The sequence below is a fragment of the Argentina anserina genome, chromosome 2 (genome assembly GCF_933775445.1).
Source record: "Argentina anserina chromosome 2, drPotAnse1.1, whole genome shotgun sequence".
Lineage (NCBI taxonomy): Eukaryota > Viridiplantae > Streptophyta > Magnoliopsida > Rosales > Rosaceae > Argentina > Argentina anserina.
In genome coordinates this window covers 17076509-17095460 of record NC_065873.1, presented here as the reverse complement: position 1 = coordinate 17095460, position 18952 = coordinate 17076509, and the positions used below count along the sequence as shown (strand labels likewise).

The 18952-nt window shown below is 38.5% G+C and overlaps 4 protein-coding genes and 1 long non-coding RNA gene across 5 annotated transcripts; 1 reads left to right on the top strand and 4 right to left on the bottom strand.

Annotated features, from left to right (window-relative positions):
* Nucleotides 1-329: 329 nt before the first annotated feature.
* On the bottom strand, nucleotides 330-1109 carry LOC126782760 (uncharacterized). Its single transcript, XR_007670804.1, has 2 exons — nucleotides 721-1109; nucleotides 330-604 (listed from the first exon to the last, which is right to left on the bottom strand). It is a non-coding gene; the product is annotated as an uncharacterized LOC126782760 (long non-coding RNA).
* Nucleotides 1110-2122: 1013 nt separating this feature from the next.
* LOC126784068 (uncharacterized mitochondrial protein AtMg00810-like) lies at nucleotides 2123-3042 on the top strand. The gene is made up of 3 exons (XM_050509567.1): nucleotides 2123-2165; nucleotides 2466-2712; nucleotides 2799-3042. Exons 1-3 carry the CDS (start codon nucleotides 2123-2125, stop codon nucleotides 3040-3042), a joined length of 534 nt encoding a protein of 177 aa, XP_050365524.1.
* A 1036-nt stretch (nucleotides 3043-4078) lies between these two features.
* On the bottom strand, nucleotides 4079-4507 carry LOC126784067 (cytochrome P450 CYP82H23-like). The gene has a single exon (XM_050509566.1). It carries the CDS (start codon nucleotides 4505-4507, stop codon nucleotides 4079-4081), a length of 429 nt encoding a protein of 142 aa, XP_050365523.1.
* Nucleotides 4508-7447: 2940 nt separating this feature from the next.
* LOC126782754 (nicotine N-demethylase CYP82E4-like) lies at nucleotides 7448-9206 on the bottom strand. The gene is given in 3 exon segments (XM_050508065.1): nucleotides 7448-7700; nucleotides 7702-8115; nucleotides 8675-9206. Coding segments are annotated over 3 exon segments (789 nt in total). The 5' UTR covers nucleotides 8861-9206; the 3' UTR covers nucleotides 7448-7511.
* Nucleotides 9207-16314: 7108 nt separating this feature from the next.
* On the bottom strand, nucleotides 16315-18952 carry LOC126782742 (cytochrome P450 CYP82D47-like). The gene is given in 3 exon segments (XM_050508052.1): nucleotides 16315-17111; nucleotides 17945-18339; nucleotides 18342-18952. Coding segments are annotated over 3 exon segments (1554 nt in total). The 5' UTR covers nucleotides 18877-18952; the 3' UTR covers nucleotides 16315-16487.

The window sequence follows — 18952 nt, the reverse complement described above, 5'->3', positions numbered from 1 at the left end:
CCACTTCAGTACCCATGGACTAAATGATCTCATAGTCATGTCTTGAGACCAACGAACCAAAACTGAAGCCACTGTAATACAACTCTGATTAGATAACTCCATTCACTCCTCCATAATTACACTTATAGTTCACTACTAAATTATCCATACACATTTCCACAGGTTGTCATATTGAGCTTCGAAACTCAAATAACAATAACTTGATTCCACTTCTACAATCCAATTTCAAGCAACAGAACGTGAACCATTACCAAGAACTCCCTTTTTCACAGTTCAGTTAAAGAACCGAAACCAATTCACAACATAAAGCAGATTGTCACCAATTTCCATCATTCAACATATATGGGATTAACCAATTGTACAGATTCTATAATAATTACAAGAATTCCATTCCAACAGAAATCATAGCAGCCTTATAGTTCAAAGCTGCAACATACCAAAACTTACTAACCAAACTAAATCCAAATCTTAGAAATCACCGAACTCTATCCTTAAAACTGAAGTCCAGCTTACCTTAAGGGTCCATTGGTGAAACAATAGCTCCCATATGCACTCCTTATCTCTCCAAGTCCCAGCAGTCATCCAATCCCACCAATTTACTCCACTGGTTCAAAACAAACGCACCCAATAACAAAAATATCAACTTAGTAGTCCAATAACGTGATTTGCAACCAAACTGCAAATCACTAAATCAACAACACAAAAAGGTTAAGTCTTTACCCTAAATTCCCGCCTCTGAAGTCAGAATCACACTTAGTAGCTTCTCCTTGTTATCGAAGTCGAATCCGGAAACCCCAGCCGTCGGGACTGCTGTCCACAGAGCTTCATCGATACCCAAACTTCTGGGTTCTAACTCTTTCGTCTATGGGGTTGTGCGACGGTGATGGCAAGAGAAGAAATCACCGGAAGAGGAGGAATTGACAGATCAGCTGATGAAGGCAGAGATGAGAGGTCGGGGTGTACCTCAAATTTCTGGGTTGAGTTGGCATGGTTTTGGACGGAATGAAGTGGTGAATCGAACGGTGGTGATGATCCATGGAGATGATGGCCGGAGGTGACCTTATCGGCATCGGCAGAGGAAGAAGAGAAAGAGCTCGGGTAAGAAGAAGGGAAGAAGAAAGAAAAGAAAAGGAAAAGAAAAAGGGTGCGGTTGAGGGGGTGGGAAAAATAGAATATATTTGTGGAATTACCAATATGCCCTTGTGAACACTTAAAACAAATTTTGATTCATAAACTTCGGTTGTTAACAACTTTCACATACCATAACCAATTTAAACGTGTCACGTGTCTACGAATTCGTATCGACGAGCTCTACGACTTTCGTGAAGGAAGTTTTCCCGAAAAACTTACGCGTTGAAAAGTCAACTTTTAGAGTCGTCACATTTAGTACGACTCTTGTTCCGAGTAAAAGATCAAACTATTATCGCCACGAATCGTAAAAGATTCGGGTCGTAACAAAATCGTAGTATCTCGAGATGTTATTTTTCATGCAAATCATCATTTTTACTGTGGAAATGATGAACAACTTAAGGGGGAGTTTCTCACAGATTTATTTCCCTCTTCAACGTTAACTGAAACTACAAAAGATGTTGAGCAGTGTCCAACCTCAGAAAATACGGTAGAAGGTACTCATCTTGAAAATGGTGAACTGACAGTAGATTTTGATGAAGAAAGTCATGACTCCATAAATCTCCCTACTTCTCCTAGTTTGCCTAGGAGAAATCCTCCTCGAAATAGAAATCATCATGTGAAGCTGCGAGATTATGTTACTTACTCCACTACGTATCCACTGAATCTTGAGCTCACAAAATGTCCTCCAGTTCATTGTACATTTCTCAATAAAATCCTTGCAGATCATGAACTAAGGAGTTTCTCTGATGCAATTCAAATGCCACAGTGGCAGAAAGCTATGAATGAAGAATTATAAGCTCTTGATGATAATCAAACATGGATCATTGTACCTCTCCCTCGTGGTCAGAAACTTGTGGGAGCAAGATGGATTTATAAGCTCAAATATAACTCTGATGGATCTCTTGAGAGACATAAAGCTCGACTGGTTGCTAGAGGGTTTACTCAAACATTTGACGTTGACTACAAGGAGACTTTTTCTCCAGTTGCCAAAATGAACATTGTTCGTGTTCTTTTGTCTATTGTTGTGAATTGTGGTTGGTCCTTGTCACAAATGGATGTCAAGAATACTTTTTAACATGGTGAGTTAGAAGAAGATGTTTACATGAAAATTCCTCCAGGCCACCCTCGAGAGCATGAAGTTGGGATGGTTTGCAAACTTCACAAAGCTCTATATGGATTGAAGCAGTCACCTTGAGCATGGTATTCAAAACTCAGCTCAGTGCTTCTCTCTTCTGGATTTCAGAGAAGTCACTTTGACTGTTCCTTATTTGTAAGAAATAGTAAGGTTGGAAAATTGGTTGTGTTGGTGTATGTTGATGATCTCATTGTCGCAGGTAATAATTCTGATGAGATTCTGTCACTCAAGAAGGCTCTACATGATTCATTTGCTATTAAAGATCTTGGCAACTTAAAGTATTTCTTAGGCATTGAAATTGATCATTCATCACATGGTTTGTTCTTAAATCAGCACAAATATGTTATTGACCTGTTAGAAGAAACAGAAATGACAGACTGCAAGCCTGCAAAAACTCCATTAAGCAGCAAAATTGATTGGACACCCAAGCTCCTGCTCTTCACAATGTAAGTACATATCAGCGTCTTGTAGGCAAGCTGATTTATCTTACGATCACCAGACCTGATTTAACTTATGTTGTGAGTTTGGTAAGTCAATTCATGCATTCTCCCAACTCATACCATCTTGGCATTGTCAAACGTATCCTGCGCTATCTCAAAGGTTCACTCAGTAGAGGCATTGCAATGCAGAAGAATGATCATTTTCAAATTGTTGGGTATTCTGATTCTGATTGGGCAGGAAATTCGTTGGATAGGACGTCCACTACCAGGTACTGCACCTTTGTTGGTGGCAATCTTGTTACTTGGAAGAGTAAGAAGCAGTCTGTTGTAGCATGAAGCAGTGCAGAGGCAGAATATAGAGCCATGACCTCTATTACTTGCGAGTTAATCTGGTTGAAAGCCTTGTTGCAGGATTTGGGAATTCATCATTCATCTCCTATGATGTTGTATTGTTATAATCAAGCTGCAATGCACATTTCCGCTAATCTTGTTTTTCATGAACGCACCAAACATATAGAAGTCGATTGCCACTTTATCCCAAATCAAGTGCAGACCAAGGTCATTGAAACATTGTATACCAAGTCATGTGATCAACTTGCAGACATTTTTACCAAGATTCTTGCCTCTACACAGTTTGATCGTCTTCTTTCCAAGCTTGGATCCAGATGTTCCCTCGATCCATCTTGAGGGGGAGTATTGAGGGAGTGCAACATATCTTACAATGAAAGGATGATGGCTATTTATACTGTGAGGATTTGCAATCAGCAATTAATAAGATGACTGTTATAGAAATCAAAAGATCATAACATATATGAGTTACATATGTTACAAACATTGATTTCAATTCTGTTATAATTCTCCATAACACACAATAACTCACTCTGAGTTCCGACCCTCAATTCGGTGTTGCATTCGTATCCGCAGGTCGCACGGGCATCACGAGTTTCCCTTGTGACCTAGGATTTGCACCCCTCTGCGCGTGCGTGAGAGGATATAAGGGGGCTTATACACTTTACAATCCATACACAATGGATTTTATATAAAGTCTTTTCAACAATTATCTTTTCCAATGTGGGACAAATACATTTCCCTCATTCTAAGTAGCCATCTTTGAGTGACAATTTCTTATTCACCCACAAACCAAATTACACAAACAAACATATGATCTTGTAGCCCTCATTATGGAGAACTCAAATCTATGTTCATCTTTGATTAATTATAAGTTTAACTTAATTTAATTAATTAATTAAAATTTGGTTTTAAATGGTTTTTCCAACCATTTTCCAACAATTACATCGGAAACAACTGGAATGCCTGCTGCATACATGACGTCCTGAATAATCTTCCCAATTTTCTTTTCCTCTTCATCAATTTATCTACCGAAGTAGCTCTTCCTAGCAATACTCTTAGTCCTCACGTTGAAAGTGAGGTGCTCGATCAACTCACTGATCACCACCTTGCTTTGACCATCATGTCCTCTGTTTTCCCAAACTGAATACAACCCTTTAACAAAAGCATCAACCTCAGAGACTTGTACATGTTTCAGAGTCTCTAGCCTACGACTAGAGAGTAACTCATTGATAGCCAACTTTCTCATACTCCGCCAATATGCGCCATAAGGTGAGAGCCCTAATGCTGCACCATTGTAAGCTAGGTACTTGGCCTGCGCAGAGCTTGGTCTAGTGGCGAAAACTCTGTCGTTTGTGGTGAAACATTCCTTGACTGCTTCATAGTTGTTGATTACCAGGGCACAGTTCTTGCCAAGCCATATAGTAAAGATTGGACCGTACTTGTCTGCCATGGTTGCTAAGGTTCGAAACAGAGGGCTCCGGCCGCCCAGTTGATGGAGATGACCTATAAATGGCAGGGCACCAGCGGGTTCTGGGGACATAAGGCCCTTCATTTTGTGATTAGGGAATGTGACCCTCCATAGATACAACAAAATCAAAACTAGAACTCCTGTAATTGCTAGTAGATGGGAAAGATAATCCATGAAGAGGCTTTGAAGTTTCAGTTTTACTCATGGGATCAATTTATCGAGTTGTCTTTTATTGATGTTCTCTGGTTTGACTTTTTTAAAATTTTGAAATTATTCTCTCTTTGAATATTTCGCTTCGGATCGATTATGACATATAATGTTATAAATTTTGCAATAATGTTTGAACGCAAGGCAACCATATCTTATAAAATCTTATCTGTAGCTTTGCATCAACCATTCCACATGGATATGAATTCGGCAGCTCTAGCTACACGAGTCTATACTTGAACAGATCGAATCAGATGAGAGGAATCGTAGTAACTCAAAAGTAGTCCCTCCCCTAGTACCTCAGCCTCAACACCAAATGCAGAATGCGCATAAGGAAGTATGCTCACCAAGCTTGGCATGATATTGAGCCATGTAGTAACCACTTCTTACAGTAAAATCTCCTCTTTTATTAAAATGCCAAATGAGAACATCATCATTGAGAAATATATGTTCAAAGGAGTACGTGTTTAAAATCAATATATATTCCTGAAATATATATTGTGTCTTTTGACATCTAAAAGGCGAGAAATATATTTATCACAAGACACACATAACCGTTATCAATGATAGCATTATATTCATCACAAAACACACACCTAGAGGTAGTACTCATAATTAGATATAAAAAAAAATCTTTGTAAGTATTAATTTACTTACTTGCTATATTTTTATGTAAATGGGTTATTGCATGATGCCAACTAGTTCAGACCTTATTATACACTCATTTTATGATTTTGCTATAGTTGGAGTTGGATAATCTTGAGCAAAGGGAGCGGTTAAATGGTAGAGAACTTATTGCTGAGTTGTTGAATGAATTGTTTAGTGAGCACTTTGGACAGAGAAAAACAATGTTGTTTGAGGGTATGGAATTGGAGTAGAGTGGCTTGATGTTCCTGGAATACAAACTGCAAATCCAACATGGTCCCTTGATGTAGCATCACTAAGGTCTGAACTACATGCATCGCGTGGTGAGATCATCAAGTTGACAAATGTAGTAGCAAAGAAGGATAAGAAACTGGACAGCTTGCAAACTGAAGTTAATAGTATCAAGGCTCGTGTTGACAATCCTCTGCAAGCTATATTGACTAGTGGACCTGATAGCATTAAGAAGTTCATAGCAGCACTCACTGAAGTTGCATAGAACCAATCTCAATCAATCCCAGAAATGCAATCAACTCCAATGGAAGGGTATGTGCATTTACATGGACAATAGGCTTTAGGAGTGTTTATGAGGCATATTGCTAGTATCTATACTTCATCTCATTGTATTAGACTATGTTAGTATCTATTAGGGTCTTTTTGGAGATGAATTATGTATATTTTGGGTAATGGCTTTTGTTACATTAGATACAACAATATTAGTTTAGATTTTAACTATGAAATGTGGTATGACAATGACTCTTTGTATATTTCTCAATGAATGATGAAATGTGTAGCAATCTTATATTCGAATTGATTATAAATGTGATGGTTTGGATTGATTATAATTAGATGGTTTGGATTTATTGTTTGCAAGGAAGGATGTATGGAAACTGTTGTGTGTTGTGAATGCACTATATGCATGCTCATGTTGGATTATGGTAATATAGGCACAGTTATTGTAAATGTCCCCATTTGGATATGTATTTTATATGTATAACAAGGTCCAAGAGTATTTGTTGAGTATGTACAATTTTCTCATGTATTAGAAATCTTTGAATATGTGGGGTTCACATGAAATATATGGGGACACATAAATTAAATGTACAAGTTAACAATAAGAATACCTTCAAAATCCACATTTGCACTAATCGTTCCATTTGGCCAATGGAGACATATATATATGTCCATATAGCTAGCAATAGGCACACATAGTATATGTCCCCTCAAGCTTAATTTCTTCTGGTTAAATCAAGCCTAATTTCTAGGGATGGCAATATTACCCATCGGGTAGGGTATTCACGAGTATTTGACCTTAATGGGGCTGTGTAATGGGTAAAAACGGGAAACGAGTATGAAGATCCCCTATATTCGAAATATGAAATCGGGTAACGGGTGTAATGGTATTTTGATCCACATCCCCATCCCCATCCCCACCCAATAAGAATAAAATATATATTATATATGTTTCAATATTATTTAATTAATTAATATTTATGTAAATAAAAACTTTTCTATTGTTATTATTTTATTTTGAACTAGACTTGTATTGGTTTAAGTTGGATTAATATAAAAAAAAAAAACTAATTTCATCATGATATTTAGTTTTCATTTTAGATTTGTACGTTTTTTTATACTTCATATGAATTTTTATATAATATAACAAAATTTCATTAACGGGTATTGGGGCGGGTATGTGAAACGGATCCCCGGCGGGTATGAGGACGGAGAATACCCATTACTTTCTAACGGAAATTTGGGCGAGTATGAAGACGTAATTAAAATTGAGTATGAGTATGATATTTCGATCACCTGACTCTACCCTGCCGATTGCCATTCCTACTAATTTCTAGTAGTGAACTTGGGTAATTTTAGTGTTAGAGGTTTGGTACCAAGTCGGGGCACCCATCTCCATGTCGACCTCAAGCACTAAGGCTCACAGTACCACAACACCATTGTATGTATAGTTTGGTCCTGAAATTGACGGGCCAGAGAAAATAACATACCCATCGATCTTAAAACATTTCTAATACACGTCTTACTGGTCTTAGAATACTTATTACACATCTCTATTGTTTGACAGTTTAAAAATATGATTCTAGAAATCAACTCATAAATGGATATCTTCCTTATTATAGACCTATTGTGCATACAACTCAGAGGCTAAACGTGGGGTTAAGAGAACTTCTAGTGCAGTTGCCCTTGGCATTGTAATTCCCAATCCTTCTGGTGTTGCCAATTCAAATCCTTGAATTAACCTCGCAATGGTCAAATGCATAACCTGAAATGCAAAAGTGATACCTGGGCACATTCTTCTCCCAGACCCAAAAAGGCATAAACTCAAAATGTTGACCTGAAGCGTCTACACTCGCTTGGCTTGTAAGAAATCGTTCTGGAGAAAATACTTCAGGGTCCGGCCACACACTTGGGTTCCTATGAACCTTCCACAGATTCACAAACAAGTGAGTGCCCTTTGGTATCTGAAAGCCGCTGACTTCGCAGTCCTCCATTGCTACATGTGGAACTGAGAGTGGAACTGGTGGGTATAGACGCAATGTTTCTTTGACAATGGCTTGGAGGTAAACCAGGTTTTTGATGTCAGTGTCTTCCACCCATCTATGCCGACCAACTGTTCGATCTAACTCTTCTTGGGCTAGTATCAAGGTTCGTCTGTTGTTTAGTAGTAACGAAAGCATCCATGTCAAGCTGATTGCTGTGGGGTCTGAACCACCTACGACGAGAGTCTGCAAATAATGTTAGGCACACTAGATTACTGACTGTATTGTGGATCGATCAGAAGGTAACTTTCTGAGCAAATAAGCTCATGCATCATTGCATTATAATTACGCATATGTTTCCTCTGCCCCTTTTCATTGAACAATATCATGTTACATATATATGCATCCTAAAAGAAAATTGGGCATCCTAACAATTCTATTTAACCGGAGAGAATGATACAATACAGTTGCATTTCAACAAGACAGATTTTGATTACTCAAGCACTTACCTGGATATGAGTACGTCTGTAGTGATATGTGGTTACTCATTTTTCTTTTCTAAGAAGTTCTCTCTCTAAAAAAAGACATAGTAGCTAGCTAGGCCTTAAATGAGTTAAATCAACCAGACGACGAGTCGTGGTATATTCCTGATTGTTTCCTGTACTTCGTTCCATTTGGACTACATGGATTGTATACAAAGTTCTGTTCGGTTCTATTAGTAACCTGTTGTCTGGTTACTAGAATATCATAGAATTCATTAGGGACTATATATGCAAATATTTCATAGTAATTTCATAGAACTTACCAGTGCTGTTGCCTTGATGATAGTATCACGGTTATGTCCAAGTATAGAGCTATCCTCAAGCTTGGAAAGCAGGACATCAATGAAGTCCTCTTGCTGGTTGTGTGAGTCACTTTTGTGCTTCTTGTTATGATGTTCATCAACCCAACTTGCCATCAAATTGTCTAACTGGCTCCCTATATTCTTCATAGTTTTCAATTCCCCCTTAAAATCAATCTACTCTGGAAAACCAATTACATCAGAAACAACTGGTGTGCCGGATACATACAGAATGTCCATTATAAGCTTCCAAATCCTCTTTTCCTCTCCATCGAGTTCATCACTGTCTTTGCCAAAGTACCTCTTCCCAGCAATAATTTTGGTCATCACGTTCAAGGATAGGTGCTCGATCGACTCACTGATCACCACCTTTGTTTGACCGTCATTGTTTTTCCAAAATGAATACAGCCCTTTAACAAAAGCATCAACCTCATAGACTTGTACATGTTTCAAAGTCTCTAGCTTACGACTAGAGAGCAACTCGATCACGACCAACATTCTATTGGAAAATGGTTGGAAAAATCATTTAAAACCAAATTTTAATTGATTAATTAAATTAAGTTAAACTTATAATTAATCAAAGATGAACATAGATTTGAGTTCTCAATAATAAGGGCCATAAGATCATATGTTTGTTTGTGTAATTTGGTTTGTGGGTGAATAAAAAATTGTCACTCAAAGATGGCTACTTAGAATGAGGGAAATGTATTTGTCCCACATTGGAAAAGAGAAGTGTTGAAAAGACTTTATATAGAATCCATTGTGTATGGATTGTAAAGTGTGTAAGCCCCCTTATACCCTCTCGCGCACGCGCAGGGGTGCAAATCCTAGGTCACAAGGGAAACTCGTGTATGCCCGTGCGACATGCGGACACGAATGCAACACCGAATTGAGGGTCGGAACGCAGATTCTTTTTGCATTTCCGAAAATTCGGTTCTGACTCTTCAAATTCTTCTTTTGTAACAACTGAGTTATTGTGTGTTATGGAGAATTATAACAGAATTGAAATCAATGTTTGTAACATATGTAACTCATATATGTTATCCTCACAGTATAAATAGCCACCATCCTTTCATTGTAAGATCATTCCATTCGAAACATAATCCTCTCCCACTCTCAAAATTCTTAGCTTTTCTCTGGTGATAGAAAGAGGTACTTTTCGAGTTCGTTGAAGGTTCTAGTTAGTAGTGCAACTTCCTAGAATCGTTTAGTCGTTATATCCTGGGAGACAAGCGCCAAGCATCCTTGCACCGGTAGAGGAGGCGTAAACGTCTTAAGGACAGTGTGGTATCACACACGTCTCGACTAGTTCTTCCATTATCAATCGTTCGGTATTTTGGTTGAATTTCTTTTCGTGTTCTTCGTTTCTGATTTATAATTATTTATAATTCAGCCTATTAAATTATATAGGCAATATTTCACTGTTTTTATAACAATCTTAAGACGTTTAATTTTGATATTGCTTATATAATTTGTATTCGATATTTATCTACAATTTTTTAAGTAAACTTACACCTTGTGTGTGTGTTTCAGTTTCTAAAAATGACTAACGGAGAAAATTCTGAAAATGGCAAGGGACATTTGGTGCCAACTGTGCCTACTGCTCCCGTTGTACCTGTCTCAATATCCCATGGGGAAAAACCTGAGAAGTTCAACGGTTTGCATTTCAAGAGGTGGTAACAAAAGATGATGTTTTATCTGACCACTCTGAATCTGGCAAGATTTTTGACGGAGAATGCTCCTGAGTTCAAGGAAGATGACCATGGCGATCAAGCAAAGATTGCTGTTGTGAATGCATGGAATAATTCTGACTGCTTATGTAGGAATTATATCATGAATGGTCTAGCCGACTCATTGTACAATGTGTACATTAGCATGGGAACGGCAAAGGAGCTATGGGAATCCTTGGAGAAAAAAAAAATAAGAACGAGGATGCCGGCGCCAAGAAGTTTATCGTGAGCCGCTTCCTTGATTATAAAATGGTGGATTCAAAGACCGTGATAAGTCAATTCTCTGAAATTAAGCTAATCCTGCATGAGATTCACACTGAAGGAATGCAACTAGGTGAAGTTTTCAAGTGGCATGTGCTATTGAAAAGTTATCACCTGCTTGGAAGGACTTCAAGAATTATTTGAAGCACAAGCGAAAGGAAATGACCATGGAGGATCTAGAGGTTAGATTTCGTATTGAGGAAGACAACCGAGGATCTGAAAAGAAAGCATGGATCAATGGCGTCTCTGCCAAGGCAAACATGATGGAACATGGTCAAGGTTCCAAAAACAAGAAAGGCAAGTATCATGGGTCCAAGCTGGGGCCGAAAGGAGGCATCTCCAAGAAGCCAAGGTTTGAAAGCAAGTGTTACAACTGTGACAAGACTGGTCACAAGTCTGTCGACTGCAACAAACCGAAGAGGAACAAAAGGAAGGAGGCAAACCTGATTGAAGCCGTCACTCAGGAGGTTGTTGACATGAACCTCTGTTGTATGATATCAGATGATAGCATGGAAAAAGTCAGTGATTATGACTGGGGACTAAATGACTTAGAGCTATGGTATGACCAAACCAAGTTTTTGGATTGATCTGTAGAACAGTACTGAAATTATCGAATAAATTGATGTATGTTCTTAAGGGTTTTATGAGTATAAAACACAGTGTTGACGAATGTGTTTTGTCTGAAATTGACATAGAGCCATGGGTGGTGGATTGTTTATTGTCAAAAACTAGTTATTACACCTATATGAGTCTTCCTAATTTATGGTAGTGAAGAATATAATATATGTCAATTAACATGCACAAGTATGAACTTGTGTAAAGACAAAACTGACTAGATCATCTTCCAAAGTGTTGAAAGAAACAATGAACCCCTTGATCTGATTCCTACAGATGTGAGTGATTTAAAATCAACGTTATCTAGAGGGAATAATAAATACTTTATTACCTTCATAGATGATAGCACGAAATATTGCTATGTGTATTTGCTAAAATGCAAAAGTGAGGCCATAGAGAAGTTTATTCTCTATAAAAATGAGGTTGAGAACCAACTCAACAAGAAAATTAATGCACTAAGAAGTGACCGAGGGGGTGAGTATGAATCGCCATTTGCTGAGATTTGTGCTCAGAATGAGATTATACATCAAAGGACTACTCCATACTCACCACAATCGAATAGTGTAGCAGAACGCAAAAAATCGTACTCTAAAGGATATGATGAATGCTATGCTACTCAGTTCTGGGATGCCACCCAACATGTGGGGAGACGCGATTCTCACGGCAAATTACCTTTTAAATAAGGTGCCCAAAAAGAAAGAAGAGAAAACTCCATATGAGTTATGGAAATGGAGAAAACCATCCTACAAATACTTGAAAGTTTGGGGATGTTTGGCAAAAGTGGAAATTCCTAAACTGGTGAAGAATGGGCCTAAAACGGTTAATTGCATCTTTCTTGGATATGCACATAACAGTTCGGCTTATCGATTCCTAGTCCACGATTCGAATATTCCTGAATCCATAAGGATACGATAATGGAATCGAGAAATGCATATTTCTTTGAAAATGTATTTCCACGGAAGTCTAGAGAGGAATTTAATTCTTCTAAACGGGCACGTGAAGACAACCGAGCCGAAACTGATGATGCTCAGGATCAAGAATCTGAGTCGGAGTCCGAATCTGAGTCTGAGGTTGAACCTAGACGAAGTAAAAGGGCAAGGACCGCAAAGTCCTATGGACCTGACTTCTTGTCATATATGGTTGAAGGTGATCCCCGTACCTTCAAAGAGGCAGTTAGCTCTACTGATGGTCCACTGTGGTAATAAGCAATCAAAAGTGAGGTTGACTCCATCATGCAAAATCACACTTGGGAATTAGTGGATTTGCCACCTGGGTGTAAGCCTTTGACTTCCAAGTGGATTTTCAAAAAGAAATTAAAAGCTGATGGGTCAATAGACAAGTACAAGGCTAGACTTGTTATTAAAGGCTATAGGCAAAAGGAGGGTTTTGATTATATTGACACTTATTCTCTTGTGACGAGAATAATATCCATATGGATGGTACTTGCAAGTGTAGCGTTGCGCAAACTTGAAGTACACCAAATGGATGTAAAGACAGCTTTCCTAAATGGAGATGTAGAAGAAGAAATCTACATGGAACACCCAGAAGGTTTTTCTGCTCCTTCTCAAGAAGGTGTGCAAATTGGTTAAGTCATTATATGGCTTAAAACAAGCACCAAAACAATGGCATGAGAAATTTGATAATGTCATGATCACCAGTGGATTTAGAATAAATAAAGGTGATAAGTGTGTATATGTCAAAGACACTGAAAATGGATATATCATACTATGTCTGTATGTGGATGATATGATTATCGGTGGGAGCAACGATAAGATGATCAAGTCCACTAAAGACATGTTGAATTCTAAGTTTGACATGAAAGACTTGGGACTTGCTGATGTCATTTTAGGAATTAAAATTACGAGAACATAAGAAGGGCTTGTGTTGAATCAAACACATTATGTGGACAATATTCTTGGAAAATTTGACAAGGAAGGTTCTGGAATTGTCAGAACTCTTGTAGATATGAATCTACATTTGTCCAAGAATAAAGGTGAAAGTGTTTCTCAATTAGAGTATTCAAGAATAATTAGGAGTCTAATGTACTTAACAAGTTATACAAGACCAGATCTAGCTTATGCGGTTCATAAGCTAAGTAGGTACACGAGTAATCCTGGAGCTATGCATTGGCAAGCAATTGGAAGAATACTCAAATACCTAAGGTATACTCGTACCTATGGGTTGCACTACACATCATAACCAGCTGTTATAGAAGGGTTCACTGATGCGAACTGGATATATGACATGAAAGACTCAAAGTCTACTAGCGGATTTGTATTTACGCTAGGGGGTGAAACCGTGTCCTGGAAGTCCTCAAAATAAACATTTATAACTAGATCCACAATGGAGTATGAGTTTGTAGCACTAGACAAATGTGGGGAGGAAGCAAAATGGTTACGCCAGTTCATAGAGGACATTCCTAGATGGACAAAACCTGTGCCTGCGATTGGTATACATTGTGATAGTCAATCTGCAATTAGCAGGGCACAGAGCAAGATATATAATGGTAAGTCTAGACACATTCATCGAAGACATAATACCATTAGACAACTACTCTCAACTGGAGTTATCTCTATAGACTATGTAAAGTCTAAGGATAATATTGTTGATCCTTTAACCAAAGGGTTAAACAGAGAGTTAGTTGAAAAATCATCGAAGGGAATGGGACTAAAGCCCATTGGAAATTAAAAATCACTACAGTGGATACCCAATCTAGCTGACTGGAGATCCCAAGATCTAGGTTCAAAAGGGAAAACCAAATTGTGGAGATCAGTTCGGATCACTGTAGGGAGTTCCCCAAGTCTATTCTTATGATGAAAAACAGTGATACCCGTAAGGATGAGGTTAAGCTAAAACTTTTAATGATTTTTATGCGTCGAGAAATCGAGCAGAGTAATGCGGGTTACTCTTAATTAAGAGATCACCTGTGCAAGAGAGAAGTGTGGCCGCTTCTAGGGGAGTTAATGAGGGCATAACTTTTATCAAACTACTTGCAGAACCAGGCGTGTGTTCCATGGCCAAAATGGGCACAAAAATGAGAACCGAAGTGTACCAGGGAGACTCCTGTGTAAAGTATGTCATCATTTACACAAATGACGAATAGTTCAAAGACATCGCGTCTACTATTTAGTTAGTAAAGTAAGCATACTTTTATAAGGGAAGGTTCAAAGGGTCAAACCTACATATCTTATGCAGGTTTCAACCGTAGAAATCTATCACCAAATTCTATCGAGTCTTTGGTGACCAATTTCATTCATGTGGGGAATTGTTAGAAAATGATTGGAAAAACCATTTAAAACCAAATTTTAATTGATTAATTAAATTAAGTTTAACTTATAATTAATCAAAGATGAACATAGATTTGAGTTCTCCATAATGAGGGCCACAAGATCATATGTTTATTTGTGTAATTTGGTTTGTGGGTGAATAAGAAATTGTCACTCAAAGATGGCTACTTAGAATGAGGGAAATGTATTTGTCCCACATTGAAAAAGAGAAGTGTTGAAAAGACTTTATATAGAATCCATTGTGTATGGATTGTAAAGTGTGTAAGCCCCCTTATACCCTCTCGCGCACGCGCAGGGGAGGGCAAATCCTAGGTCACAAGGGAAACTCGTGTATGCCCGTGCGACCTGCGGACACGAATGCAACACCGAATTGAGGGTCGGAACGCAGATTCTTTTTGCATTTCCGAAAATTCGGTTCTGACTCTTCAAATTCTCTTGACTGTTCAAATTCTTCTTTTGTAACAACTGAGTTATTGTGTGTTATGGAGAATTATAACATAATTGAAATCAATGTTTGTAACATATGTAACTCATATATGTTATGATCTTTTGATTTCTATAACAGCCATCTTATTAATTGCTGATTGCAAATCCTCACAGTATAAATAGCCACCATCCTTTCATTGTAAGATCATTCCATTCGAAACACAATCCTCTCCCACTCTCAAAATTCTTAGCTTTTCTCTGGTGATAGAAAGAGGTACCTTTCGAGTTCGTTGAAGGTTCTAGTTAGTAGTGCAACTTCCTAGAATCGTTTAGTCGTTATATCCTGGGAGACAAGCGCCAAGCATCCTTGCACCGGTAGAGGAGGCGTAAACGTCTGAAGGACAGTGTGGTATTACACACGTCTCGACTAGTTCTTCCATCATCAATCGTTCGGTATTTTGGTTGAATTTCTTTTCGTGTTCTTCGTTTCTGATTTATAATTATTTATAATTCAGCCTATTTAATTATATAGACAATATTTCACTGTTTTTATAACACTTTCTAATGTCACGCCAATATGTTCCATAAGGTGAGAACCCGAATGCAGAAAAATTGTAACCTAGGTACTTGCCGTGTGCAGAAACTGGTCTACCAGCGAACACTCTGTCGTTTGTGGTGAAGCACTCCTTGACTGCTTCATAGTTGCTGATCACCAGGGTACGGTTCTTACCGAGCCATATGGTAAAGATTGGACCGTACTTGTCAGCCATCGTCGCTAAGGTTCGAAACAGAGGGCTCCGGCCACCCAGTTGTTGGAGGTGACCTATAATTGGCAGGGCACCAGAGGGCTCTGGGGGCATGAGGCCCTTCATTTTGTGATTCTGGAATCTGATCGTCCATAGATACAAGGAAATCAAAACTAGAAGTCCTGTAATTGCTAGTAGATTAGAAAGATAATCCATGAAGAGGATTTGAAGTTTCAGTTCTACTCATGGAGTTAGTATATCAAGTTGTGGTGTGTTGATCAGTTGATGTTCAGAATTATACGCAGAGAAAGTAATATATCTGGTTTGACTTTAATGCTTTAGATCGATTGTGACATATAATGTTATAATTTTTTCCATCATTATTGCATGCAAGGCAACCATATCTCATGAAATCTTATCTTCGGCTTTGCATCAACCATTTACCATTCCACATGGATATGACTCTTGGCTACATAAAGAGTCCTTACTTGAACAGAATCAGATGAGAGGAATCGTAAGTAACTCAAAAGTAGCATTGATGAGCATTCTTAACTATTAAACCTACAAGGCTACAAGTCTTCACTTACGTACATTACCAAAGATTCAAATCACATATAAACAGTAAATGAGCCAGTAGAGTTTAGTCAGTTTACTGAGAACTGAGAAGAGTAACTGCTTGTTCTCAAGAGCATGGTAATCCCAATTGTTTTACCTATTGTGGATACAACTCAGATGCTAAACGTGGGGTTAAGAGAACTTCTAGTGCAGTTGCCCTTGGCATAGTAATTCCGAATCCTTCCGTCATATCCACTACCTTGTCCCCTGTTGTTGCCATTTCAAACCCTTGAATCAACCTCGCTGTGGTCAAATGCAAAACCTCAAATGCAAAAGTGATACCTGGGCAAATTCTTCTCCCAGCTCCAAAAGGAATAAACTCAAAATGACCAGAAGCTTCAACGCTTGCCTGGCTTGTAAGAAATCTTTCTGGGGAAAAAGCTTCAGGGTCTGGCCACACACTTGGGTTCCTATGAAGCTTCAACAAATTCACAAACAAATGAGTGCCCTTTGGGATATGAAAGCCACCGATTTCGCAATCCTCCATCGCTTCATGTGGAAGTGAGAGTGGAGCTGGAGGATATAGACGCAGTGCTTCTTTGACAATGGCTTGGAGGTACCCCAGATTTTTAATGTCAGTGTCTTGCACCCATCTATGCCTCTCAACTGTTCGATCTAATTCTTCTTGAGCTAGCGTCAATGTACGTCGGTTGTTTAGTAGTAAAGAGAGAATCCATGTCAAGCTGGCTGATGTGGTGTCTGAACCAGCTAGAACTAGAATCTGCAAAATTAAGATAGATATATTTGCATATCATATTAGGTTAATAGCTAGTTATACTAATTATGTCGTAGATTATGTGGTAGATCAATACATAACTTTAAACAAATTAAAAGAAGTTCATATAGTAATAAATTAGCACCGACACTTCTAAGATCGGAGTGTCCGACACTTCCCGACACTCTGACACTTCCCGACACTCCCCGACACTTCCCCAACACGCCACGTGGCGTGTCATTAATATTGACTTTTCCGATACTTCTCCAATACTTTGACCGACACGCCTCATCATCATTTTAAATTAAAAAAAACATTAAAAAACAGAATCAACCCAAGTTTTATTTCAGCCCCATCGTTTTCCCTTTATTATTTCCTTAGATTTATTTCTTTTGAATTGTTGTGCAATGGAATGAACTTGAATCTTTTATACATTATTTCATGTGTTATATTTTTTTCGCATTAATAAATATATTAAATTATATATAAATTGCCGTGTCGACGCCGTGTCGGAATCTAGGTTTTTTAGATTTGCCGTGTCGCGCCGTGTCGCGGTGTCGCGCCGTGTCGCTGTCGTAGTATCGGTGTCAGTGTCGGTGCCACTTAGCATTTAACAGAAAATGGCATCTATGCTTTCATCTATCAAATAAGGGTTCGAGTGATTATCCCTTAATCATCTTCAATTTTAGATTTCTAATGAAAAGTATATATATATTTATATACTCGGGAAATTAATGCGTTATGTACACTTTGATCCATCAGCATACAATATTTGGTCTGTTAAAATCTACTCTGGCACAAATATTTTTTTCTGGTTATCTAACTTTCAAAGGACATACCTGTGCTGTTGCTTTGATAATAGTATCTCTGTTATGACCAAGCATAGAACCGTCGTCAATCTCAGAGAGCAGGACGTCAATGGAGTCTTGCTCCTGGTTGCTTGAGTCACCCTTCTGCTTCTTCGTAATATGTTCTTTAACCCAACTTGTCATCAAAGAGTCCAATTGTCTCCCTATATTCTTCATAGTTCTCAATTGCCCTTTAAAATCCAACCACTCTGGAAACCCAATTACATCAGAAAAAACTGGCTTACCGGCTGCGTGCATAAAGTCCTTAATAATCTTCCCAAACCTCTTCTTCTCTTCATCAATTTCGCTACCAAAGTACCTCTTCCCAGCAACAATTTTCGTCAACACGTTCAATGTTAGGTGCTAAATCAACTCGCTGATCACCACTTGCTTGGACCATCATGTCCCTTGTTTTCCCAAGCTAAATATAACTTTATAACAAGAGCATCAACCTCAGACGTTTGTACATGTTTCAGAGTCTCTAGCCTACGACTAGAGAGCAACTTCATCACGACCAACTTTCTCATATCACGCCAATATTTACCATAAGGTGCTAAACCGAATACTGCATAGTTGTAGCCAAGGTGTTTTCCCAGAGCAGAAGCTGGTCTAGAGGCGAAAGCTCTATCGTTCGTGGTGAAACATTCCTTGACAGCTTCATAGTTGTTGATCACCAGGGTACGGTTCTTGCCGAGCCATATGGTAAAGATCGGACCATAATTGTCAGCCATCGTCGCTAAGATTTGGCACAGAGGGTTTTGGCCACCTAGTTGATGGAGGTGGCCTATAATTGGCAGGGCACCATAGGGTTCTGGGGGCATGAGGCCCTTCGTCGTGTGATTCCGAAATCTCATCTCCCATAGATACATCAAAATTAAAACTAGAAGCCCTGTGATTGCTAGTAGATGAGAAAGAAACTCCATCAGATACTGCCCCAGTATAATTTCTTGGATTCTAATTTCTTACTCTTCTTTTTCTACTTCATGATCACTACATAGA